The sequence below is a fragment of the Malania oleifera genome, chromosome 4, assembly GCF_029873635.1.
Source record: "Malania oleifera isolate guangnan ecotype guangnan chromosome 4, ASM2987363v1, whole genome shotgun sequence".
Taxonomy (NCBI): Eukaryota; Viridiplantae; Streptophyta; class Magnoliopsida; order Santalales; family Ximeniaceae; genus Malania; species Malania oleifera.
Genome location: NC_080420.1, coordinates 87,391,520 through 87,418,034, shown reverse-complemented (window position 1 = coordinate 87,418,034; position 26,515 = coordinate 87,391,520). Strand labels below are relative to the sequence as shown.

The 26,515-nt window shown below is 36.6% G+C and overlaps 1 protein-coding gene and 1 pseudogene across 6 annotated transcripts; both read right to left on the bottom strand.

Annotated features, from left to right (window-relative positions):
* LOC131153865 (putative 4-hydroxy-4-methyl-2-oxoglutarate aldolase 2) overlaps positions 1 to 13,700 on the bottom strand; it is a 48,128-nt pseudogene extending 34,428 nt beyond the window's left edge.
* Positions 1,609 to 25,842, bottom strand: LOC131154500 (putative 4-hydroxy-4-methyl-2-oxoglutarate aldolase 2). 6 transcript variants are annotated; one of them, XM_058107308.1, is made up of 4 exons: positions 25,534 to 25,754; positions 13,646 to 13,727; positions 11,567 to 11,610; positions 1,609 to 2,575 (listed from the first exon to the last, which is right to left on the bottom strand). In XM_058107308.1, exon 4 carries the CDS (start codon positions 2,566 to 2,568, stop codon positions 2,068 to 2,070), a length of 501 nt encoding a protein of 166 aa, XP_057963291.1. In that variant the 5' UTR covers positions 2,569 to 2,575; positions 11,567 to 11,610; positions 13,646 to 13,727; positions 25,534 to 25,754; the 3' UTR covers positions 1,609 to 2,067. The 6 variants fall into 6 exon arrangements, with proteins under 6 accessions (XP_057963291.1, XP_057963293.1, XP_057963292.1 ...); XM_058107310.1 differs by having other exon boundaries at positions 11,585 to 11,610; positions 25,534 to 25,701; XM_058107309.1 differs by lacking the exon at positions 11,567 to 11,610 and having other exon boundaries at positions 25,534 to 25,842.
* Between the last annotated feature and the right edge of the window lie 673 nt (positions 25,843 to 26,515).

The window sequence follows — 26,515 nt, the reverse complement described above, 5'->3', positions numbered from 1 at the left end:
TGGAATCAAACGGATAATTATATTAGACCTTGCATATAAAAATTTCAATGATATTATGCTTTTTTTTTTTTTGTAAAAAAAATTTGTTTGCTCTAATTCATACATATTTTTACAATAAAATTTATTTTTCTTTATGATTGGTGGATGCTTTCTATTTAATTTTACATGTTTTTATCTATGCTTTTATTTGATTTAAAAAAATACAATCTCTTTTTCTTGTTGACCATTGCCATACATATTTTTTTTCTATTTTTTAAAACTTTGTAACTTATTCTAGGTTTGTTTGCTTTATTTTTCTTGGGTGCTTGCACCTAATTTTGAGATTTTCAAGCTTGAACAAGTAGTATAATTCCCTTTTTAGCTGTCTTTTAATATTCTCATGCTGCTTATTTAATCATTACATGTTATGCAACTTATAAGAACATATTTTTGTACCTCTTTATGTTCTTATTTATTTGGGTTTTATTACTACATATAAATTTACTGTCACTTACATTAATTTTTGTTAATATATAGTCATTTTTCTTTCTATTTTAAGCATTTCTATGTGTTGTTTTTTAGTGTAAAAACTATATAATATTTATGAATTTGGTTGCCTCTATTGTTTATCAATCTCGTTTCTATTAATTGTTTTCCTTTTCTTTAAATATTCTAGCAAATTTATCTTGTAGCATTAGGAGTGTAAGTTTTACGCTCTTGATTAAAATTCATATTTCTTATAAAAAAAAGTGTTGAGAAATACTAGAGCATTCTTAACAAATTTGACCTAATGAGCATAGGGTAAAACTCTTCTTTACGACAAATAGGAGTGAGCATTCTAAACCAATTTCACGTAATAAGCATAAGGGTAAAACTCTTCTTTATGAGAAAGAGAGGCGAAATTAGTACAAGATTAAAAAATGTCTCATGTCAACACCAAAATAGTTGTGTAGATAATTTATTTCCCATAATCACAATTTATATTAACACATAACAAAATGATATTCTTTCACCTCGTTTCGGTCTAATGCAACACCTTCATTACACAATTGTTACTCGTCTTCAAAGTTTAATGATATTAAGATTAAGTGGAAAATTATGTGCATTTTAGTATCAAGAAATCAATATTTTTTGAGTATGTATTGAAAAAGGAAACTTCTCATGGAAAGGGAAATGCAAGTTCAATTCATTAAATCATTGATACATAAGTTCATAGAATAATGAATTATAAATAGGGTTAAAAGTTTTATTCAATGGAAAAAGGCATATACCTATTACAATTAATCTAAGTCTATTTGATATCATTACTTTTTTTATTTTTTGTTTTCATTTCTTTATAATAAAAATAATAAATTATAAAAATTTACTTCCCTATGTTGACAAATTTTCCGATTCTGAAAATGTCCAAATCACAACAATTGCCGCTTTACGGAGTTGTTATAGTATAAGCATCGTTAACCTTTTTATACAGGAAAACTATTATTTCAGACTCCAACTTACGACCAATTTGTCACAAATAAATAATTTGTTCCAAAAAGGGCAAAAAAACAAAAAACAAAATCCGAAACAAATTATTCCTAAAGTTGGCAAAGAAATAAAACTATTGCAAGGTCCAGTGGCCAGCAAATATGAAAGATATGCCAGAGTGAAATGTCAATATAATGATGGAGCAAAATGAAAATAAATTGTTGATGGAACAAGCAAAGATCAATTATTGTAGGCCATACAAGTGGAAGTGGCAACAAGTTGCCAGTCCTAGTAAGATCCCATTTATTATATATACCAGACTGCTGCTGAAGTGCTGCTGAAGTGGTTGAAGCATATGACAGATCAGTGCAGGAAGTTCTTTTAGAGTGATTCCAAACAGAAACATAACCTCCAAGCAAATCTTCTTGCAAACCCAAATCTTTAGCAAAAAGCAACAGCCCTTTTTGAAAGCATGAGTTTCTATTGAAGTAGCATCACTCTGAATGAAGAAGCATATAAACAGAGGCAATTGTTTTGCCAAACGTTCCAAACATGAACTCACATAGTCTACAAACAAAGCATCACACACACGACTTAAAAGACATTTGCAAGGAAGAACGCTCAGACGGATAACTCTGTTTGAGAAATCAGAATTCCATCTGTGTCTGCATAAAGCCACTCTCCGTCGGAGATTCTAGTGCCGGCAATGCTAATCGGAACATGCTTCTCCCCAACCCCCTTCTTGTTAGCTTTCATTGGATGTGAAGCCAAAGCTCTCACTCCAATATCACACCCATTTATCTCATCAACATCCCTCACACAGCCATTGACCACTATACCCGCCCATCCATTATTCTGAGCTTGTACCACAGGATTGCCCCCCAATATTGCACACCGCTTACTTCCTCCCCCGTCAACAACAAGAACTCTGCCATTTCCCTTTTCCTCAAGAAACTCACGAACTAAAACATTGTCTTCAAACACTTTGAGGGTAACTATAGGTCCAGAAAATACTTGGCGCCGACCATATATCTGGAATATCGGCTCAAGTGCTCGAAGCTCACCACTCACAATAAGTTGGGGATTTGCATCACAAACTTCAGCAGTTGTAACAAATGCCATTTTATTCCTAACATCAGGAGAGAACAAAAATCAAATGCATTTAAATGACCAATAAGCAAATCATACAGCATTTAATCCCCCCCCCCCCCCCCCATAGCATATGCTAGCAGAGTTTCTTAACACTTCGATGTAAAATTCCCAAAATAATTTTTGTTTTCACAATGGTTTCAGCTTTCCTATTTCAGAATCTTAACCAATGAATTGAGCATTATTTAAAAGAGTCTGAAAATGCGGAATTGAGGAAGATGAGATGCAAGATTAACAAACTAGCTGAACCAAAAAAGAGAAATAAAAGATATTCTACATCACCTAGTTGTGATGAAACTCATGTATGTTCCAATCTTGAAGTAATATAAAACATCATAGGACTGTTTTGAGGAAGATGACATGCAAGATTAACAAACTAGCTTAACCAAAAAAGATCTCTCTCTCCCTGCTGCCCTACATCACCTAGTCTTGATGAAACTCATGTACGTTCCAATCTTGAAGTGATAAAACATCATAGGACTATTTAAATTTCATTAGGTCAGAGGTCTATTCTAACAAAAAAACATTACCCAAAAAAAATTTCATGGAAGAGAGATTATTGATACAGGTGCACTCATGACATGTCTTCCTTTCTTAAAAGAACTTGAATTATGCTACTATTAACCTGGCAAAAAAAAAATGACATTTAACAGCGAGGGTATGGGCTCTTTATCATGGTTCGAAATCGCGGTTGTGGGTAACGTCGTGTAACGGTCGCGGGTGTCCCGGGACGCGGGAGACGCAGGTGTTACGTAATAGGAAGCGGGCGTAACAGTCGTGAATTTTTTTTACACATGCACAACCATGCCAAAATCGAAAAATAAGCATGAAATCCATTAATACATGATTTTTAATGAATTTTAAAGGTCTTCATTCAACCTACAAATGCTTTTTAATAGGCATTATAATTTTTATATTAATTTTAGTGTGTTGTTTACAAAAAAAAACATGTTTTTTAATAATTTACATTACTTTAAAATTTAGAATTTAACAAAATAAATATGAAATTATAAATCTTACAATTTAATTATTTAAATGGTAATAGACTTGAACTCGAGTCACTTAAGAGTTGAGACTTGACTAATTGTGTACAAATTAGAATTTATTATAAATTGTAGTTCTAATATTAAATTATTAATTGTCAAGGACCTCAACGTATTTAAAAAAATAAATATGTAGAATATTAGTTAATAATTTTTTACTAAATCTGTATTCTAAGTTTCTAAGTTCTAAGTTCTACGTTCTAACTCTCTAAGAGTCTAAGTAACTCTATAAATTTTATATTTTAAAAACTTTATACTATTTTTTTTATTTTAATTAATAAATTCTACTTATAAAATCATTAATAATTTATAATTTTTAATTTGTATTCTAATTAAATAATAAATAAACTAAATTTACATACTAATTATATTTATAAACTAAAATTATAAAACAAAATTTACAACTTATATACTAATTAGTAATTAAATAAACTGAAATTTATAATTTATATAAACTATAAATTGAAATTATAAAACAAACTAAATTTAAAACTGAAATTTACAATTTATATACTAATTATATAAACTAAAATTTAAAACAAACTGAAATTTATAATTTATATAAAGCAATAAAGCATAAATTGAAATAATAAAACAGAATAAATTATTAAGCAATAAAGCATAAATTGAAATAATAAAACAACATACATATTACACACCCACTCGCCACCACCCACTACCCAGTTACCACTTACCCAATACCGACTCCCGACTCCCACTCCCACGGAAGCTGTAAGCCTGCGACTGCGAGAGAGCTGCTGGCCTGCTGCAGCTGCAACCTGCAAGCCTCCAAATTTTGGAGGAATCGAAGGCTTGCTGATTTTTGGGTTCTTGGACGAAGGAGACAAATGACGAATTGAAGGAGACGAAGCGGTACGAAGCAGATTTTGGGGGTTTTAGGGATTTCGAAGCTTCAGATCAGTAGATCGAAACTGTACGTATGAAGGAGACGAAGAATCGAAGAGTGATTCAGGTGAAGAGGGAACTCAACTTAGCTTGTGGACGACAAATGTAAGGGTTCGAAGGCTCGAAGCTGCATAACGGACGTTAAGTTTCATAACGTTAGTGTTACGGCTGTTACCTATGTGAATTTTTGGCTCGCCGCTAATGCGGCCCGAAACAGTATTGGAGACCTGTTTTTCCGTTACGTAACGGCCATTACGCTATGTAACGGCCGTTATTTAATACCATGCTCTTTATTGCCTGATAAAGTAGATACTACTAGCAAGTTTATTGTTCCAGCTAATGTGGCTATGCAAATAATGGATTAAATGAACTCATGGCCGTGGTCACTAAACTATTGACTAAAATAAGCAAGACACTAATTTTTTTTTCTTAGTGACTTGAGATCACTCAACTATGAAATTGTTGCAATCTCCCTCTTTCCATCCAAAGTGGCGTCCCTCAGTTAAAATTGCTCACGTGGCAGTTCAAGGACATGCTTACCACCTTTTTTTATTTTCTTTGGAGGTTTACAAGGCAGAGAGCGTGTGTGGGAGTATTGGCAGCATAACTATTGGTCGTGAATACCGCGGCGAGGGAGACAAAGACGGGGTTTTTGGTGGCTTTGGAACAATCAGCAGTGCTATAGACCACAGGCCCACATGGGTGGGTGCAACAGTGTGGGTCCCACACTGTTGCTATTATAAACCAAAGTTCAAAATATTATGCTCGCCTATGACCGCATGTCTCGTGTGCATGTGATGGGTTACCATCATGTATATTTTAGTATAGGTTTATTTTATATATATATATATCCTAGGCTAAAAATGAGAGTATGACTCCTCAAGCAAGTTGATGTTTCCTTACGCCAAAGCGAAATTTGCCTAGAAAGCTCTTTAAGGGAGGATGAGTGTTCATCAATCTGTAAAATTCACTAATAATTTGTAAACATGTTTAGCCTACTTGCCTCCCTCACTAGACACACATTATTAATGAAGGTGTTGCTTTAATGAATTATGTTTCTTCAATGTTTACCGCTTGCTTGCCATTGCTTCGATGAATTGCTTACTGCTTCTGCTTACATTTATTTTAATGACAATGAAAGTGTTTTGTTGGTAAATCGGGGTAAACTTTCGGTTGGTTAGTTAAGCAAAAGTGCTTTAGTTAGCACAACACGACCCTTCACAAAGGTGTGAAATATTCGACCTGCGACATCTAGTATCAGAGCTCGATTAATTGTAGCGTGAATTCAATTGCCATCGTTGTGGAACTAGGAAAGCTTTGGTAAGAGACCATGTCGACCAATGCCAAGAAAATTGGGAAGCTAGAAGCATAGGCTCAGAAGACAACTCATAATATGTCCGAAGAGATGGTCCGAGTTGCTTATCATGTTGATGAATTGGAGGGATCACAAAAGCATTAACAAAGTTCCATGATGGAATTGTCAAAGGACCTTCACCATATTGTAGAGACCTTGCATGCTAAGATAGTTGATCTTACTATGAAGGTAAACGAGATGGTTCTTGCTATGGGAAACTCTAATACTTTGGAATTTAGCAGAACCAAGGACATTGTATTATTAATTGTGGGCAGACTTGAAGATAGAACTCAAGGCCCAATTCTTTCTTGAGAACATTGAGTATAATGCTAGATGAAAGCAAAGAGATCTCAAGCACAGTGGGCCAATCAGGGATACAAGAAACAATTTTCTGCTTTGACGTTGGATATCTGAGACGTGTCGGAGAAGGACAACTTGTTCTATTTTCTTGAGGGGTTGAAACCAAGGGCAAAAATAAAATTTCATAAACAAAAAGTTCAAGATTTGACTACGACACAAGCTGCTACAGAGCACTTGATTGACTATGTTGGAGATAATTCCACTTCGTCCAACGAGAATGGTGTGGGTGGAAACAATGAAAAGTTTTTCAAGAAGGGCAAACCCTAAAGTGAGGGAGCCAATAGTAAGGCGTCAACTTCAAAGGAAGCTTCAATATCTCGAGTATTAAACACACCCAATGGTAAGGGTAAGATTATATGTTTATTATGTCGAGGCACTCACAAAGTTGTTGAATGCCCTCACAAGTCATCACTTAATGCCTTCAAGCTTCCATAGCGAAGGGGGCACTAGAGGATGAAGAAGATATCTCGAGGATGGGTGCAATGCGACTAGCGAATGCATTGGAGAGGCGGGCAAAAGAACCAAAAGTTACACAGGTTAATGTTTGTGGACTTGAGGATCAATGGGAAGAGCACTCGTGCTATGGTTGACACTAGGGCTACCAACTTTGTTTCACAGGCAGAAGCAAGGAGGCTTAATTTATCCATGGAGAAGGATTCAAGACACATGAAAGTGGTTAACTTTGCAGCCCAGCCTACTCTGGGAGTAGCAATACAAATCACTGTGAAGCTTGGGCAATGAGTAGGATATGCAAATTTCACAACAGTGCCATTAGATGACTTCCAAGTCATTCTTGGAATGGAATTCCCGAAGGAGACTATGGTATTGTCGATTATTTTTGCTAGTTCCCTTTGTCTGATGGGAGACCACACTTGCATGGTGCACGTCATTGTGAAGAAAGGCAACGATGAGAAGTTCCTTTCTACCAAGCAACTCAAGAAAGGATTGAGGAGTGAACAAACGCATCTATCCACAATGATGGTAGATGAAGTAGGCCAAGAGTTGACCATCAAAGCTGTGTTGGATGAGAACCAAGTTGTGATGCCAGACAAGCTACCTCACAACTTGCCTCTATGACAAGATGTGGAGAATGAGGTTGAGTTGTTTCTGGGAGTGAAGCCACCTAGCAAAATTAAGAAAGCAACTTGATGAACTATTGGAAGTAGGATATGTTCGTCCTTCTAAAGCACCATTTGGAGCACTAGTGTTGTTTAAGAAGAAACACTATGAGAGCATATGGATGTGTGTAAACTACTACACGCTCAAAAATGTGACAGTGTGCAACAAGTATCCTATTTCATTGATTGCTGATTTGTTTGATTAGTTAAGTCATGCAAACCACTTCACCAAACTTGACTTAAGGTCAAGTTGCTACTAAGTGAGGATAGCTTATGGGGATGTACCGAAGACAACTTATGTGACATGGTATAGGGCACATGAGTTCTAGGTGGTGCCATTCGAGTTGAAAAATACGCCTGCAACATTCGGTATCTTGATGAACCAGGTATTCGTAGTTGTCTACAATTCCGAAGGAACATAAAAAGCATCTATGGAAGGTGTTTGACAAGCTTAAGGAGACCAATCTATCTGTGAAGAAATAGAAGTGCTCTATGCTCAGTGAATCATAAAAATACTTGATCATGTGATTGAACAAGGTCATCTTAGAATGGATATGGAGAAGGTAAGAGTCATTCGAGAATGGAAGATCCCAACGACAATGAAGGAGTTTCCTTCATTTCTTTGTTTTGCCAATTATTATAGAAAGTTCATAGAAAGGTGCTTGAGGTGAACCGCTCCTTTAACTGAATACTAAAGAAGGGTCAAGGGTAAAACTGGACAAAAAAGTGCCAAAGGGCCTTTGATGACTTGAAGGATGTCATGATGAGAGATCCGATATTTACTCTTCTAGACATCACAAAACCTTTCAAGGTACAGACAAATGCATCAAATTATGCCCTTGAAGGAGTCTTGTTACAAGAGGGACATCCTATTGCGTATACAAGTCGTAAGCTTATTGAAGCTAAACAGAAGTAGAAAGCTCAAGAGAAGGAGATGCTAGCAATGATCCATTGTCTCCGCGTGTGGCGACATTACCTACTTGAGTCAAGGTTCGTGGTGAAAATGGATAACTCAGGGTTTAGTCACTTCTTTACACAGCCGAAGTTATAACCCAAGTAGGGCAGATGGCAAGAATTAATGGTAGAAGAGGGCAAAGCACGCCAGTTTTGGATGGAAGACGGATTGCTAATAACCCATGGTAGCCAGCTCTTCGTGCCACAAGCTAGAGATCTAAGGAAGATATTGTTGAGTGTCACGATACAATGTGGGCTAAACTTCCAGGATGATAATGCAATTTGGCATTTTTGACACAGATGTATTATTGGCCAAACATGCATGATGATGTGATTGATTATACCCAAACTTGTCTCGCGTGCCAACAAGACAAGGTAGAGCGGAAGAAGATTGCAAGGCTGCTAAAGCCCCTACTAGTACCAACCAAATTGTGGGAGTGTCTCACTAGACTTCATCACCAACCTACCTAGAATAGTAGATGCAGGATTTATAACTTGTGGTCATTAGATAGGCTTTTGAAAAACGATACTTTCATACCCGCACCAAAATACTATTCAACAGAGGAGACGACACAACTGTTCTTTAAGCATATTGTGAAATATTGGGGTGTTCTCCAAAATATCATCAGGAACCGAGACTTAAGATTCACTAGCAACTTTTGGACAGAACTTTCAGAATCCTTGGTTCACAGCTTGACATCCCTTTGAGTTATCATCTACAGATAGATGGACAGAAGGAGAAATTCAATGGGTTATTAGAAGAGTACTTGTGTCGTTTCGTCAACGCCAATCAAAAAAATTGGATGCTATTTTATGTGACTTAGTTCTATTTCAACACCCAAAAGAGCTCAACCACCAACAAGAGTCCCTTTGAGCTTGTTACAAGCCAACAACAGTTGTTACCTTACACAGTGGACAAGTCACACAAAGGAAAGAGTCCCAAAGCATACATCTTCACCAAAGAATGGAGACAAAATGCAGAGATTGCCGGAGCCCACTTGGAGAAAGCTTCAAAGTGGATGAAGAAGTAGACAAATCAAGGGAGAAAATCATTGCGCTTCAACTTGGGATTGGTGTTTGTTAAGCTCAAACTTGACTAGATCAGGTCACTACGAGGTCAAGATACGAGACTAGTTCGTAAATATGAAGGACCAGTCCCCATCTTGGCAAAAGTCAGGAAGACCTCTTACAAGATTAACCCTCCAGCTTGGATGAAAGTGCATCCCGTGTTTCATGTCAACTGTCTCAAGCTGTTCAACGCCAACAAAGATCTAAGCAGAAGTCAAGTCAACCAAAGCATCAGTGAAGACAGTGCAACCTGACAGACGAGAAGTTAAAGTCATCCTTGCAAACAGAGAATTCACATCCTCAAGGAAGAAGCAGCAAGAGTTCTTAGTGAGCCCTTGGAGACAAAGAAACCAACTAGATTTCTGCGTAAGATATGCAACCATTCATGGACAAAGTTAAAGAGTACCTAGCATCAAAGTTTATGATGATCTTGACCATATAAGTGGGGGAGTATCACAAGCCAAGCTTGTTCAGGGCATTATGTTACCTGTAACCACTTGTCTCGTGTGCATGAGATGGGTTAACATCATGTATATACTAGTGTAGGTTTATTTTTCAAAGATAATTTTTCCCTAGGCTAAAAATGGGAGGATGACTCTTCAGACAAGTTGATGTTTCCTAGTGTCAAGAGTGAGATTTGCATAGAAAGCTCTTTAGGAGAAAGTGAGTGTTCGTCAATTTGTAAAACTCACAAGTAATTATAAACGTGTTTAGCCTAATTGCCTCCCTCACTAGACACATTGTTAACAAAGGTGTTGCTTGAATGAGTTACGTTGCTTCAATGTTTACCGCTTGCTTACCATTGCTTTCGTGAATTGCTTACTATTTCTACTTACATTTCTTCCAATGACAATGAAAGTGTTCTATTGGTAAACTGTGGTAAGCTTTCAGCTGGCTAGTTAAGCAAGAGTGCTTTAGCCAGCACTGTACGACCCTTCACAAAGGAGTGAAATATTCGGTCCATGACACCCGGCCATACGGGCTCGTGTCATCATAGGCCCATGACACTAGGCATTTTCCTAGAATTATAGGTGACAATAGATATGGCATTTCCAATGGCTTTGGAACAATGGATGCTAGACTCTCTGGCGGCTTAGGTAGTTTATAAGGCAGAGTGTTTGGGTGTGAGGATTAATGGCAAGCCTTTTAGTGGCAAATACGGTGGCGAAGGAGGCAGAGATGGGGTTGTTAGCGGGTTTGGAATAGTGGGTGTTCGTTGTGGATATGAAGTTCCTAGTGACTTTGTAATAATAGGTGACAGTGGATATGTCATTTTTGGTGGCTTTGGAATAGTGGGCGCCACTGTCTTCGGAGGTTTAGGTGGTCTATAAGGTGGAGAGTGTTTGGGCGAGAGTATTGATGGTGGGACTAGTAGTGGCAAACATGGCGGCAAAGAGGGGAGAGATGGGATTGCTAGCAGCTTTGCAATGCTGGGTGTTGGCAGCAGATACTGAGTTTCTAGTGGCAGCTATGGAACAATAGGTGACAACGGATATGGCATTTTTGGTGGCTTTGGAATAGTGAGTGTCAGTGTCTTTAGAGGCTTGGGTGGTTTATAAGCAGAGTGTTTGGGTGGGAGTATTGGCAACAGGACTATTGATGGCAGATACAGCAGCAAGGGAGGCAGAGATGGGGTTGTTGGCAGCTTTGGAATGGTGGGTATTGGCAGTGGATATGGGGTTTCCAGTGGCTTTGGAACAATAGGTGACAATGGAAATGGTGTTTTCGATAGCTGTGGAACAATGGGTGTGTGTCTTTGGAGGTTTGCACAATAAAACGGAGGTGGGAGTATTGTTGGCAGCACTATTGGTGGTGAATGCAGCAGCTGAAGAGGTGGACATGGGATCACCAGCAGCTTTGGAAAATGGGTGCCAGTCACTTGGGAGGTTTAGGCAGTAGATTTGAAGGAGAAAAAGAAGAAGAAGATAAAAAAACAAGTTCCAGCATCCTCCCCTCCACCCTACAATTTTAACTTTGAAAGTTCAACAATTTTGGTCTAAGGCTCCAAGTCTTCAACCACTTCAGTTATAGAGGTAAGGGTGTTTTTCAGGGCTTCAATCAAACATGTGATGGGATCCTCAAAGCACGGCCATAAAACATCATCTAGAGCTCAACTTGAGGGTCAAGATCATAAAAATATTTGCAAACAATTTATGGTAATCACTCACAAATAATGGCTGAATTACCATGTGCAGTCCTTGCTGTTCAGGCTCTGAAAATGGAGCACAAAGAAAATATTTGCTGTGAGTTATAGTTTTATTTAAATTATGAATATGATTCTTCAATTCTACAAAAAATGTAAGAAGAGTTAGATGCATGCTTAAAAATTAGGAAGGCAATTAACAAACACACACACACACGCTGTGCACATGCGATAGTGAGATGAGTTAGCAAATTGACATTTATAGATTTTTATTATGTTTCCCTCGTCCTAGTGTATAGGGTATCCATGTGCATTTGACATTATATAAGCAATCTAGAAATTATCTTTGTATCAAATTATTAATATAGATTTTATTTTATTTTATTTTTTACCTCTATTCATAGTATAAATTATTTCTCTGCTAAAATGAAAAATGATGAAAAAGAATAAATATTTTGGACATTTAAACATAGAGTTTGTGAGCCACATTTTGAATAGTGTTCCAAATTTGTAGTATTATTAGTTAGCTAATTAGCTACATACTGTACAATTTTTCAAAAAAAAATTTAATGCTGCTACTTTATTGTTTCGTGACATAGTGCATGAAGAATATTATATCAACAGAATTGCTGTGAGCCTGCTACTGAGAACCATTATTTTAGACATTCCATCAAACACTTAGCAGGAAACTCAAGTGAGGACTACTAAACCATTCTTTATGAGACAGTGTCCGACTGTCCATAGCATGCACGGGTGCCTATTCAGACATTTAATTAAACACCAATATATGTCTGCACATCCGTAACACATATTATATGTGCCTTGGTCTTGTGTTTGGGTTCAGCATCTCACCACAATCCAAACGGCAAGAAGGATGTTATATTACTTATAAAATAGAATCTCTAATACTATAAAGTCATCTTTAAAAAATGTCAAATTTATCCCTATAACTACCAATGATTATTCCAAAATATTCCTTCACAACTATCCTAAAATACCCTTTAATTATGTCCAATTTGTTCCTATAACTTCTCATAATTATTTCAAAATACCCCTATAACTATTTACAACTATCCCAAAATGCTCTTATACTATTTAATCTCTAATACTATTAAGGGGTTTCTCCCTTTGGTGTCACCTTTCAAAAATTTCAAATTTATTCTTATAACTGCCAATGATTATTCCAAAATACCCCTATAATTATGTCAAATCTATCCCAATAACTACTCATAATTATCCCAAAATACCCATAAAATTATCTACAACTATTCTAAAATGCTCTTATACTAATTAATCTTTTTTTGTTATTTTCTTTATAATAGACGTACATAGAATTAAGACGGTTGGCTAAAATGGAGTGCGTCACATGTGTTGTGTGATCATATAATACCCTTAAAATTAAAAGGAAAGTTTTATACGATGGCTATTAGACCACCTATGCTTTATGGTTCAGAATGTTGGGCAACTAAGAAACATATAGAAATTTAAAGTTTCTAAGATGCGGATGTTAAGGTGGATAAGTGGCTTAACTTTAAAAGATAAAGTAAGAAATTAATATATACTTAATAATTTAGACATAGCACCGGTAGAAAACAAGACAAGAGAGGGGCAACTTAGATGGTGGGAATTTGAAACACAATCCTAGTAGAGCACTGGTGAGAAGTGATTTAGTTATGGTTTCTAGCATGAGAAGGGGTAGGGGTAGGCCTAAAATAATTTAGAAGGAGGTAGTGAGGAAGGATTTAATAACTCTTAATCTAATAGAGGAAAATGCTCTAGATCGGGAAAATTGGCGGAAAAGGATTCATGTAGCCAACCCCACCTAGTGAAACTTAAGACTTGTTGTTGTTGTTGTTGTTGTTTTATTTTCTTTATAATTTTAAAAAATAGCGAGCCTGAAACACGCACAGAGTGTGTGCCCATGGCTAGTACTTCATTAAAATCCTGAAAGGTTGTTCGTATTAGTAGATTGCCATTTGATCAACCTTAAGATGACCGCAAAGGACCTCACTCCTTTGGTTGGCAGGCACAACCACCGAGTATAATGTAAATTTTAAAATATTATACAAATTTTAAATTTGCAATAGGTAAAGATTACACTTACTTTTCAGGTGGAGTTAACTTTGGTCACTTTATCAACACCAACTGGAACAATAATTCCTAGCAACAGATTCGGAAATTAAAATCTGTGTTGAAAATAGACAACATAAGTCAGTTCTTAATTGGTATTGGTTATATTGAATCTAACAAAAAGAAACAACAAAAAGATTTCATAATTCAATATGCTTCAATTACATATAATAAAAATTTGTATAAAAACTTCAGTTCAGAAGCTATTACCACAACATGAACTAATTAGCATGAGATGCATTGAAAAAAGTAACACACGAAAAAAAATGGAGTATACTGCATGCCACGTTTGCCAAGAACTACATTCCATATAAGAAGCAAAGCTAAAACATTAATGAACTGAACCTACAAACTGGAACACTTCTCTACTTTGTCCATTTTTTTTTTTGTGCGAAGTAGCCTACATCTTGATATATAAGAAGGGAACGCTCAGTCAAAGGCTAATTAAGATCATGTAAATGGCATATTGCAAAAAAAGATTCTGGCTGGGTGGGGGGGTTTGCTGCTTCCACAGAATGCATACACGTATTGGGGGGTGGGGGAGCTCACGCCTACGAGAAGAGAGAAAATGGGTTCAAGTAGTAAGCACAATTCGAGTAGCAGCAAGGCAAGATTAGTAGCTTACAGTCAGTCTCCAATGATGGCGACTTGTCGGCATCGAAAACAAGTACGGATGTTCAGGTCCAGCAGAGGATGCCAACAGATGGTTGTAAAGTAGGGCACTCGGGTTATCTTGCTCGAAAATTGTGCAAAAGGGGAGAGAGAGAGAGAGAGACCACACACACACAAAGAAGAGGTGTTGGGAGGTGAGGCTCTTCAGGTTAACGTTCTGCATTTTGGCTTTGAGGTATGTGGGACTCAGCCTGTAAATAAAGGTAAGGACAGCTAAAAGCGAAAACAATATAAGGTTAGGCATTCCACGCTCAGCCAAAAAAACAAAAGAGGTCAGGCATCCCGCACAAGAGAGCGAAGACCAGTTTTTGACAAGAATACATGAATTGAGTTGGATACTGATAGAGACAACACACATGCACACAAAATTAATAATGTTTTCCCAAGCTAGTTGTGGATTCTATGTTCTTCCTGTGTGCATTATGCATGCAAAAATATCAAACTGATGAGGTACCAACTGTTGCACCCCCTTATAGGATTCTTATTATTATTTTTTTTTTATTAAACAGAAAATCCAGTGCTTGATGTTTGCAGTGGAGATGACCTCATGAAACATCAAATGTGTAAAATCTAGCAAGATTTTTTTTTCAATACTAAGATAGGGACAAAAAGTCCAAAAAATAAAAAAACAAAAGCACAAAATACAGCAACCCACTACTGAAAAAGCAAATCCCTTCAATCACAATGCACATCAACCAGCTCCATCCCAAAACAAAGTGAATGCCGAACACTTGAGTGACGCCAAAAACAGAACCCAACCTTACACTATGTAAAAGACATCAACCATCCATTGAAAACATAGACAAGTTCCAGCAAAATACACAACCACAACAAAAAGTAGGTCGCTTCCAATGTATTTTACCAGCCTTCCAACCTATGAAGCCCTCACAACTCACAAGAAAAAATCTATCCACAGGGAAAGGGCACATCCAATGCTCCCTAATCACACCAAAAAGCTTGCTCCAGAGGCCCCATGAAAAAGGACAAGGGTAAAAAAAATGAGCATCCATTTCGCTGCTTTGGAAACAATAAACACAAAAATCAGGAGACAAAGCTTTAAAGGATCTTCTAACCCGAAGCAACATTGGTGTTAATCCTATTAAGAACTACATACTAAATAAAAGCCTAGGATCTGAAAGAAGTCTTAGTTTCCCAGACATTAGAGTGAAGGAAATTGAGATAGAATCACAGGAAAGATGATCTGAAAAAAGATTTACCAAAAATATCCCTTAAGCCATCCAAAACCCAAACCCTACAATCACGTTGGCATGACACGGAACCGAGCTCACATCTAATAGTCGGGCAAAGATCAGCCTTTTCTGTCTCATTCAAAATTCTTCAAAAATAAAATCTTCAAGAAACAAGATATTCTTAGATCAAGAAGGTATATATAATAGTTGTTAGAATCGTACGAATCTCGATTTGAATCATATAGTCAAATCATTAGGGGAATCAATTGTGGAACTGAATCGAGCGATTCAAGCAGTGAATCGATAAATTGAATCAAATCGCACAATTCGATCAATTCTTGTCTCTCGCGGCATGTAGATATTCAACTGGTTTAAAAGCCAATAAAAACCCAACTTTACCCCTATTTTTTTTGCACGAGTTTGTTAGTTGTGCCCTTTATGTAACTTCTGTCCCAAATGAGAGAAGAACAAGACCTTGGGCCTTCCCTTCAGCACCCCTCTGTTCTCTCTTCAACCATTCCTCTGTGCTCTGCTTCTGCCATTGAGATTGAGCTTCGAAGAATTACCAATATCAGTCCTCTCCTCTATTGCTCTGTTCTGCCATAGAAGAAAGATAAGAGAACCAGAAGAGGGGCTGGTTTCTATTTGTACCTTTGAAGAACCAGTAGGCAGTTGTTTTTCTCGAGATGGGAGACGCTGAGAATGAGACAACTCAGTGCTGATAGAGTGATAGGTAACTAATAACTTTATTTGGTTTCCTTATATTTTTTATTCCTTTTTTTATATTTTAATCAGTTTTCTGTATACTTTTAATTTACTTTTGTCTTTTTCTACTTATTTTAGCTGTTAAAGTTTTACAGAAAGCCTATACATTAAAAAATTGATATTTTTTTCTTATAAAGATCAAGTCTTTATTATTTTTTATGACACATTCTCTTAAATTATAGTCTTAAAAACCACAAAGTTCAGATTTTTATTAATATTTTCTTGTCTTGAATGATTGAATCATTCTCTTATTTTTTTTAAAGAATGCATACGCTTGTGAAATACTTAAATGTTAAATATATTGCATTTCTATCAACTAATCAACAATTAATAGCTTATTATAATGGACTATTCTCTCTTTTTGAATATGTTATTCATTGTTTATTCATAGGTTGAAAATTGAAATTTGACTTGGAAAGTTCGTGCTTGTTTGAGTGTCAGTATGGGAAGATGGCTTCTAGTTAAAGTGCTAAACCTAGAAAAAAGACTTCCAACACAAAGAGTGAAGATCCTACATGGGATCATTGTTTCCGAGTCAAAGATAATAGGATGCACTTGAAGTGCAACTATTGTGGGCTTGAAAGATGGAGTGGCATAATTAGAATGAAGCATCATTTTGCAGGGGATCATGATAATGTTGCTCCTTGTAAGAAATGTCCAGAAGAGGTGAGGGAAAAATTTGTCAATATTTTGGAAAGAGTAAAACTAAAGAATATTGACAATGGAAAAGAAATTTTTCAAGAAGAATTCAGAGAACAAGAACAAGAAGTTCAAGTTATTGGAGGAGAAAGACGAGGCACTATGGATACCTTTGTAAGGGCAAGGGAGAAAAAGGGAAAGGGTTTAAGCAACAAACCTTGAATGCTTTGGTGAAAAATAGGGAGCCAGGGGTTCAAAGCATTTTCCAATTTTTATATGGACATGCTTTACCATTCAACTTGGTGAAGAGTCCATTATTTGCATCAATGATGAAGATGGCTAGGGAATATGGAAAGGGATTGAAGCTCCCAATTTATCACGAGGCTAGAGTCACATTTCTGAAGAAATAAATTGATAGTGTCAAACAAATTATGGAAAAATACAAGAAAGAATGGGTGAAGACCGGATGAACTTTGATGTTAGATAGATGGACCGACACAAAACAAAGGCATCTCACAAATTTTCGTGTTAACAGTCCTAGTGGCACGGTTTTTCTCAAATCAATAGACACTTCCAAGTGTGGTGAAGGATGCTTATAAATTGTATGAATTGCTTGACTCATTAGTGGAAGAGATTGGAGGGGAAAATGTGGTTCGAGTGGTGACAGATAGTGCCTCAGCTTATGTGGGTGCCAGTGAGTTGCTAATGAACAAGAGGAAACATATATTTTGGTCTCCATGTGCAGCCCATTGCATTGACTTAATCTTGCATGATATTGGATATTTGCCTATCTTCCATGATACAATTTAAAAAGGCTAAGGAGGTGTGTGTCTTCATTTACTAACACATATGGGTGCTTAACATGTTTAGAGAATTTTCTAGAAAAAAATGAATTGAAGTGAGCAGGGGTTACAACTTACAAGCTACATCTTTTCTCACATTGAAGAGTTTTTATGAAAACAAACTCGTTCTTCGAGCCCTGTTTGCATCAGAGCAGTGGGCCATGTGTCAATATGCTTCGAGGTTGGAAGCTAAGAAAGTGGAGGTCATATTATTGTGTGATGATAAGTTTGGGAAAACAATAAAGTATTGCTTGAAGTGTGTGAACTCACTTGTGAAAGTTCTAAGGCTTATTGATGGTGATGTGAAACCAATCATGGGGTATATATATGAAGCCATGGATAGAGCAAAAGAACAAATTTCATAAAAACTATAATCATCAAAAGACCAAGTATGGTCATATTTGGAGCATCATTGATACGAGATGGGGCTTGCAACTCCATAGGACCCTTCATGCAGCAGGATATTTCCTTAATCTGAGGTAAGTTACATTGTCCAAAAACTCAATAAATTTGATAACATGTTATGTGAGCAGTAAGCCCATTACCTATGCATTTATCTTTATCACTTATTTTATTTGTAGATTCCAATATAGTGATGGCTTTAATGTGGACATGGAAGTCAAAATTGGTCTACATAACACTATTGAAAAAATGTATCTAGATGTTAAAACAAGAATCAAGATTGATCAACAATTGGAAAAGTTTAAAAAAGTTGAAGGGTTGCTTGGCTTAAGCATGGCTACTCTAACAAGAGACAAGAAACAACCTAGTATTATATCAATCCAATAGTTGCCTACTTGTATTTATGATAAATTTTTCATTGTTCAGTTTTTTTTTTCTATTTGGTTCATAACCAAAAATATGATATGATGTTTATTCATTTGTTTTGATCATATCTATAGCTTTATGGTGGGAGAGTTATGGAGAGGAATGCAAGGAGCTTCAAAGACTTGCAATACGAGTCCTTAGCTTCACATGTAGTGTCGCGGGATGTTAAGAGAAATTGGAGCACATTTGATCACGTCCACTCCAAAAAAGGAACCGATTGGAACAAAAAATACTAGATGCTTTTGTCTTTGTTAAGTACAATATTCAACTAGAGCTAAGGCAAGCAAGGAGTCAACAAAGCGGTGAGACATATGATCCACTTTGTTTGTCTGACATGGAATCAAATGATGAATGGATTACCAAAAAAAAGGTCAATGTCTACCAAAAGACATTTCATGGATGAATGCCAATGAGAACTTTGAAGATAATGGAGGAGTTGGAAATAACAAGAAAAGAAAGAGAGGTATGCCTTGTATGACTTTATATTTGTTTCTCTATAAGTAATTAGTTTATGAATAGAGGATGGAGCATTAAAAACAATTGACATGTTTTAATAATTTTATAATGTCATTTGATAATGTAGGACCAAGGAACCTAACATTTGATCATAGAGGAAAAGGAAAAAATGTTGAAGAAGATTACATAAAGTTGATTGATGAAGAGGAAGGAGATGAAGAAGAGGAGGAACAAGGAGAGATAATTGTGGTAGACGATGAAGATTATGATGATGGCGATGATGACAATGACCTTGCATTAGGGGTATGGGATGATGAATGATGATGCACTACATCACACATTAGTAGTCTATATTCTATCATAGATGGTTTAGAGTTAGTTTAGTTTGTTTTGTTTTATAAATATGAGATGTGGGCTTCTAGATATCTTTTCGTTTTTGAAGGCAACATCTCATAACACTTGTTAGACGTATAGTTTTGTGGCAAATTATCATAAGCGTAACTTGATACTTGATAGAGATGGGATGGATAAATCATTGAATATCTTTTTGTATATGAATAGATTTTCCTTTATATAAATATATGTAGAGTTAAATAGATTATGGTAGGATTTAGACCTCCAAAACTTGCTTCAAGTCTTCAACAACAAGCATCGTTCCAGTTAACAACATGATTTATCCATATTTGTTGAAATTTCAATGTGTTTTGCTATTTTATTTTGTTATACATAAGTGCATGCCATTTGGAATCAATATTCCAAATTTTGTACAGAATCTTACAATTCAATTCGGTACCTCGATTCACAATTCACTAAATTGGAATTTCAATTCACTATTCGAATATCACTTTGACAAATATGGTATATATAAGACTATTATGACGACAAAGATGAGAACAAGCAATACCAAAAGGAGCAGTCCTAATCCAAAGCTCCTTCCATAAACAAACGCTCAAGTCTCACAACATTACCACATGAAATCTAACACCCCCCCGCGCCCCCAAAAAAAAAAAAAAAAAGGAGGGAAAAAAAGATAGAAGATGGGAAAAATAAACTTCCAAGGGCTCGCATGAGTGAGATTAATACCAACTTTGGCATCCAAACTACTACTATGGATCTCATATTTGTCGCGAATAAGAAAGTGTTACTTCTTTATCTAGGATTGTGGGCTTAGAGATATCCCTATTGATAATGGTCCATTCACCTGGGGGGCTTCTGAGGATAGACAAGCTTACTCCCATATTGAGGAATTTTTGCTCATAAATGACTGAGGATGTGTTTCCACACCTCGTTCAGCAAATCCTCCCTAAACCCACCTTTGACCACTGCCCTCCCCTTTTTGAGTCTAACCCTATGAAGTAGGGGCCAACCCCTTTCTATTTCAAGAATATGTGGTTAACAGTTAACTCATCCTTCTTTCTAGGAGAGGGTAAAAGGTTGATAGAGTGAGTATCAAATGGAGAGAGTTTAAAATTCATGAAGAAGCTAAGAAACTTGAAATCTAAGCTGAACAGTTGGAATAAAGAAACTTTTGGGAATGTCATAGACGCAAAAGATAGTATCCTCTCCAAAATCAAAATATTGGATAGGTTATAAGATTGCAGTCTTCTCGAGGAGGAGGATAGAAGTAGGAGGACCAAACTCAATAATGAGTTTGGAATACTCTTGATAAGAAAGGACATGTGCTGGTGTCAAAAGTCTAGGGAAAAATGGGTGAAGAGAGGGGACTGCAACTCTTGTTATTAGGGTAGCAAATGGGAGAAGGAGCAAAAGTTACATCAAGGAGCTAATTTTAAACTCTAGCTAGGTGGTGAGGGGTCAATATCAAATCGGTGTTGAGACCACTAATTTCTGTTTCTTTTTTCTGACAAGACCACAAACAGATTGATGGTGGAAGGCGTTGACTAGAGTCTCATCCAAGAGAGTTATGCTCAGTGGCTAGAAAGTCCTTGAGGTCAAAGAAATTAGAAAAGCAGATTTTGAAATGTACAGGGAGAAGGCCCTTGGCCCTGATGGTTTCTCAATTGCGTTCTTTCAAGATAATTGCAGAGTGTTGGATGTTGATATCCTAAATTTTTTTAAAAATACCATCATAAATACTAGTACAAATTCCAGATTTATCAGCCTCATCCCCAAAAAGGAGAGAGCCAGAAAAGTTGGGGACTATCAGGAGTATCAGCCCAGTTAATAGTATGTCTAAAATCCTGTCTAAAGCCCTTGCTAATACAGACTTAGTCCCGGTGAGCATATCACCATGGCATAGTCTGCATTTATCCATGATAGACAAATCCAAGATGTTGTGCGGGTGAGTGGTGGCTAATAAGGTGGTAGAGTACGTGAGAAGTAGGGGCAGGAAGGGGCTTCTCACCTTCTATTTAGAGTGGACTTCGAGAAAGCCTATGATAGGGTCAATTGGGTTCCTTAGATAAGGCGTTGGGTAAAAAAGTCTTTAGGGACCTATACAAAGGTGGATCAAGATTGCCTTAGTTCAACCCCCCTGTTTTTCATTGTCAATAGTCAATCTAGAGAGTGGATTAGGGCCTCTAGGGATCTTACACATGGGGATCCGCTCTCCCTGTTCCTTTTCACCCTAGTTGTTATCTTTAGTAGGCTGCTTCTCCATGCTCAGGGAAGGGAAGTGATCAAAGGTCTGCATGTGGGGAGGGAGGAAGTGGAGACATCACACCTCCAGTTTGCTGATGACACCCTACTCCTTCTTAAGGACAATTTAGAAAATTTTTTGAAAGTCATTTTGTTGCTCAAATTCTTTGAGCAGATTTCGGACTTAAATCAACCTGTCCCATCAACTTAGGGGAGAGAGTACTTTAGAATTGCAAATTGATTGCAGATTGTGACTACTTTGAGTGACCCCTATCCTATCTCATGCCCCCTTTGGGAGGGAACCAAAAGTCTGAAATCTTTTGGGATCCTGTGTTGGAAAAGGTGGCTAGGGGATTGGAGGTTTGGAAGAGGGATATTTCTCTCTTAGGGGCAGAGCCATTCCCATTACTATTTCATTCTCTAACATAACTATATTACATCTCCTTATTTAGAATTACCTCAAAAATAGCAAAATCACTAGACAAGCTGATGCGAGATTTCCTTTGATTACGTATGGGTAGGGTAGGAGAGACCATCTAGTTAGCTGGTAAGTGGTATGCAAACCTAAGCCAGAGGGGGCCTGGGGCATCGAGAATGCGGTATCCATAAACATTGCCCTTATAGGCAAGTGGCTTTGGCAGTTCCCCCTGGATGTTGTCTAGCTATGGCATTAGGTGATTAAGAGCAAGTACGGATCAAACGGAATGGGTGGGTGGATGAGAGGCAGCAGCATCACCTCTCACGCATGTCACTAGAAAGGTAGCTAATCAATTCTTTCCTCTTATCCAGCTCAAAGTGGGTAATTGCAAAATAGTTCGTTTCTAGGAGGATGTGTGGGTGACCAAATCTTATTTGGGGTGGAAGGTTCTTGTTTATTTAATCTTTCACTGCCACATACCGCTCCCATCAGCTCCTTCATTTCTTCTGAAAGGGGTTCTTCTTCTTGGGACCAATAATTTAGGAATCTCAATGAAAAGAAGCTGATGAGCTCACTATCCTTGTTTATTTGTCATACCATCATATTCCTTCCATTAGTGAGGATGAGAGAATGTGGCGAGTGATTTTTTGACTATGTTCACTTCTAAATCCTTTTGAAACCCCCCCCCCCCCTCCCCTAATCTTTTTTCCTTGGAATCACATTCTTTGGAAGGTTAAGGTGCTTGGGAAGATTCACAATTTGGTCTAGACCATGATATTGGAAAGGATTACACGCGTGATTCATGACAATACTGGGTACATCAGTTGAGTCATGGATGTACAGAATTTTATGGATACAAGCTATATAATGTTATAAAATCTTTTTATTTTTTTATTCAAGACCTTCCTGGATTTTATTTTGATGGCTTTAATTTGGTATTTTTGTATTTTGGAATTAACTCATATAGCTTATGATGGTTAAATGCTACACACTCATTATTAAGATTAAGGATTGAATTTTTAATGTGATATTATAAATATATATTAGTTGTACTGTAGCACAATAGCAGCCCTGACTAACATTATTATTTTTAACTAAAATTAAATATTATTTGCTGGGGCTGTTGCATATGTTTGTTCCCTTGTTACAATTGTGTTTTCTTAAAGTGAACCCTTGTTTTGTCAAGAGATTATACATTGATGATATTTTGAAATAAGAAACAATAGAGGAGTCGTCCAAGTTAATGCAGCTAGGTCAAGCCTGGCCAAACCCTAGCTTGAGTTGACTCTTTAAAACCCTAAGCATGTGGCTCTTCCACACAGCTAGAAAGAAAGCAATCAAGACAAGAGAGAGAGCCATACGCATTCAATGAAAAAGAAAAACAGATCATTTTATGCTTTGTGTGAAATGAAAAAGAGAGTGCACTATCCATTTGTGTGAGAAAATAATTACTTGCCTCTCTACATCAAAAAAGTATTAATCTTAAATGCTTTTACCATTAGAGAGACTGCAGAAGTCCATTCATGTTGTTGAAACCTTGATCAAAACACTAAAATACTATTGTATGCCAAACAAACTGAAGTATTCATTTATTGACTTTCTAAGTCACTACATGAGTTGATGCACACTCTACTGACCACCATTAGTTGGTTCATAATGCTATTCATAATGCTACTCATTGGTTTTGAGCTATAATTTCTTATATCCCAAACTCTGAGCTCACATATATTTTTCTTTAAGTATCTTGCATATACCAATGAGATTTAGATTACATGTTCTTTGTCAAATGGATCATGTATCAGTTTGATGAAGTTGTCCATCAGCTTTTAAAGCCAAACTATCGTAGAACATGTTTCTGCATGCATAGAGCACAAGTTATTATTGTGATAGGTATAGTAAATACCTAAGTAGAGTTCTTAGGGAGTATACATAAGTCACATACGATCAAACCACTATACATCAGTGTATTTGTTTAACTATGATTGCTCGTTTGATGTTTTTTGGTTTGGTTTGTGATTGTTTCCATGTTTCGTTTCAAAAATTGTTTTTGAACACTTTTCCAAAATCACAACTGGTTCAAACTACCCCTAGGTGCCATGTATGGCCCAACATCTCTAACCTATTGGCAATGTTAGAAGGGATTCTAAAGTGACAAAAAATAGAATGTAATAGAAGGCAAAAAAGCATGAATAAATGAAAAATTGCCATCTTGAGATGAAATGAGTCCCCCTCAAAGCATCCAATCTCCCAGCTACCTTCTTGAGAGGTCAAAGCTTACCCACTAAATGAACAAAAAATAAGATATAGGCCAACTATCAACTACACACCCTGCCATGTCTGCAACTTCAGTTAAAACCCCCTCTTCTACGTCAATAACATAGAATTCAGGTTTTGAAAGATTAATCATTAACCCTGACAATCAAAAGCAGCATCTAGTGGACAAAGCTCCCATGCAAATTAGTAGTATGTGAATAGCACAATAGACATACTTGACCACCACAATCAAAGAACCAATTTAGGTAACTTGAACCAAAGACCTTATGATCTATGCAATTCCCTTACCATTGAGTCAAGGCTTGCTCTTCACTGCACCTCTCTCTACTCCATGACTAATCACCCTATTATAAATGTCTGCTACAATATTGAAGAAAAATGGGAGAAAGGATTACGTTACTAACTAACCCCCCCTTCCCCCACTCAAAGCACAAAACCAGAATTTGGGCTCACCATTATCTATAACTAGTTATTTGCAAATGCGCCAAGGAAAGGCAACTCTGAATTCACGTCCTCTTATAAATCCATAACCTTTCATCTTTAACACCCTATCAAGGAACCTCCAACAAATACAGTCAGTGATCTTTTCAAAGTCAAGCTAAAAAATAAGCTATTTCCTTCCTCCACAACATCGTTACCCACCAAAGCAGCATCCAAAATTTGATGGCCCCTATAAAGGCACTCTAGGGACAAAGAATAGTTACGTCTAAGACTAAACCAATATATTTTGGCAAGATTTTATGCACTCACCACCAAACTTGTAGGCCAAAAATTTCATGCCTTCATAGATTTATTTTCTTGGGCAACAAAGGTACTAAAAGTCATTACAGCCTTCATCATCTGCCCAACTCGGGATATGCCATCACTACTTCAAAGTCATTCCCATAAAAACAATCCAATCAATTTCATCACTGAAACAACACAAACTGAAATACGAACTAGAGTAAAAAGATCTCCGACATGAATTACATTTCTCTTATGATGTCAGTATACTCCCTTAACATTCCCCTACGCATGTCCATACTAATTCCCAGGTAGGTAAAGGAAAAGCAGATCCATAACAGTAGGCAACAGAAAATGAAAATTTTAAAAAAAATGAAATCAACGAAAAGCAGTTGAGATCTTCATGGCGAATAAGGATCAGATCACTAAATTAAGAGCATTTAAACCCTAATTTCACCTTCAATTAAGCCCCATGCGCTAAGCCTTCATCCTGGGTCTATTTGACTGGAGCGGAAGAGCGAACGACAGCTGACTCTGAAGTCTATACTCGGAGTGAAGATCTAACCTTCAAATGAACGTAGGAGAGACGAAGTGAGGAAGTTGGGTGTGATGAGGATCCAACGGTGTTAGGCTCCATTTGTCAAAAAGCCTTGTCTCGGACTCTCGGGGCCCACACGCAAGAATCTATGTGAATGGGGCCTTGGCCGAGACATAGCGTTTAGCATAATCTACAACAATAACAATAACAATAAGAAAACCAAGTCTTAATTCCCAAAAGATTAGGTTGAGTATATGAATTATTTTTCGTCAATTTATGTTATCATATACCTTTTTTTTTTACAAATTCAGGGATATTAAATTCTTTCTCATTATTTCCTTCCAAGTTATTTTAAATCTACCTCTACCCTTTCTATTGCCCTCAAAGTAACTAACTCATTTTTCTTTATTGGTGCACTATATGACCTATGTTGCAAGTATTTATATCATCTGATTCGTCCCTTCCTTATTTTTTATAGGAGCTACATATAATCTATCACGGATATATTCATTCCTTAATTTTTCTTTCAATGTTATACCACTCATAAATCTAAGCATTCACATTTCAGTAACTTTTACTTTTTCGATATTATGTTTCTTCGTTGTCCAACATTCCGATCCATATAGCAAAAATGGTCTTATATCCATCCTATAAAACTTCCCTTTCAATTTTAAGGGTATTATACGATCACATGGCCCACTTGAAGCACTTCTCCATTTTACCCAACCTGTTTTAACTATATGTATTACATCATTTTCAATTTCTCTTTCAACTTGCATAATAAATCCAAGGTATCGAAATCTACAAATACTATTTATTTCTACATCATCAAATTTAACTTTGTCTCCAATATTCCTCCTATCAAACTAAAATTACATTTCATATATTTTGTTTTATTTCT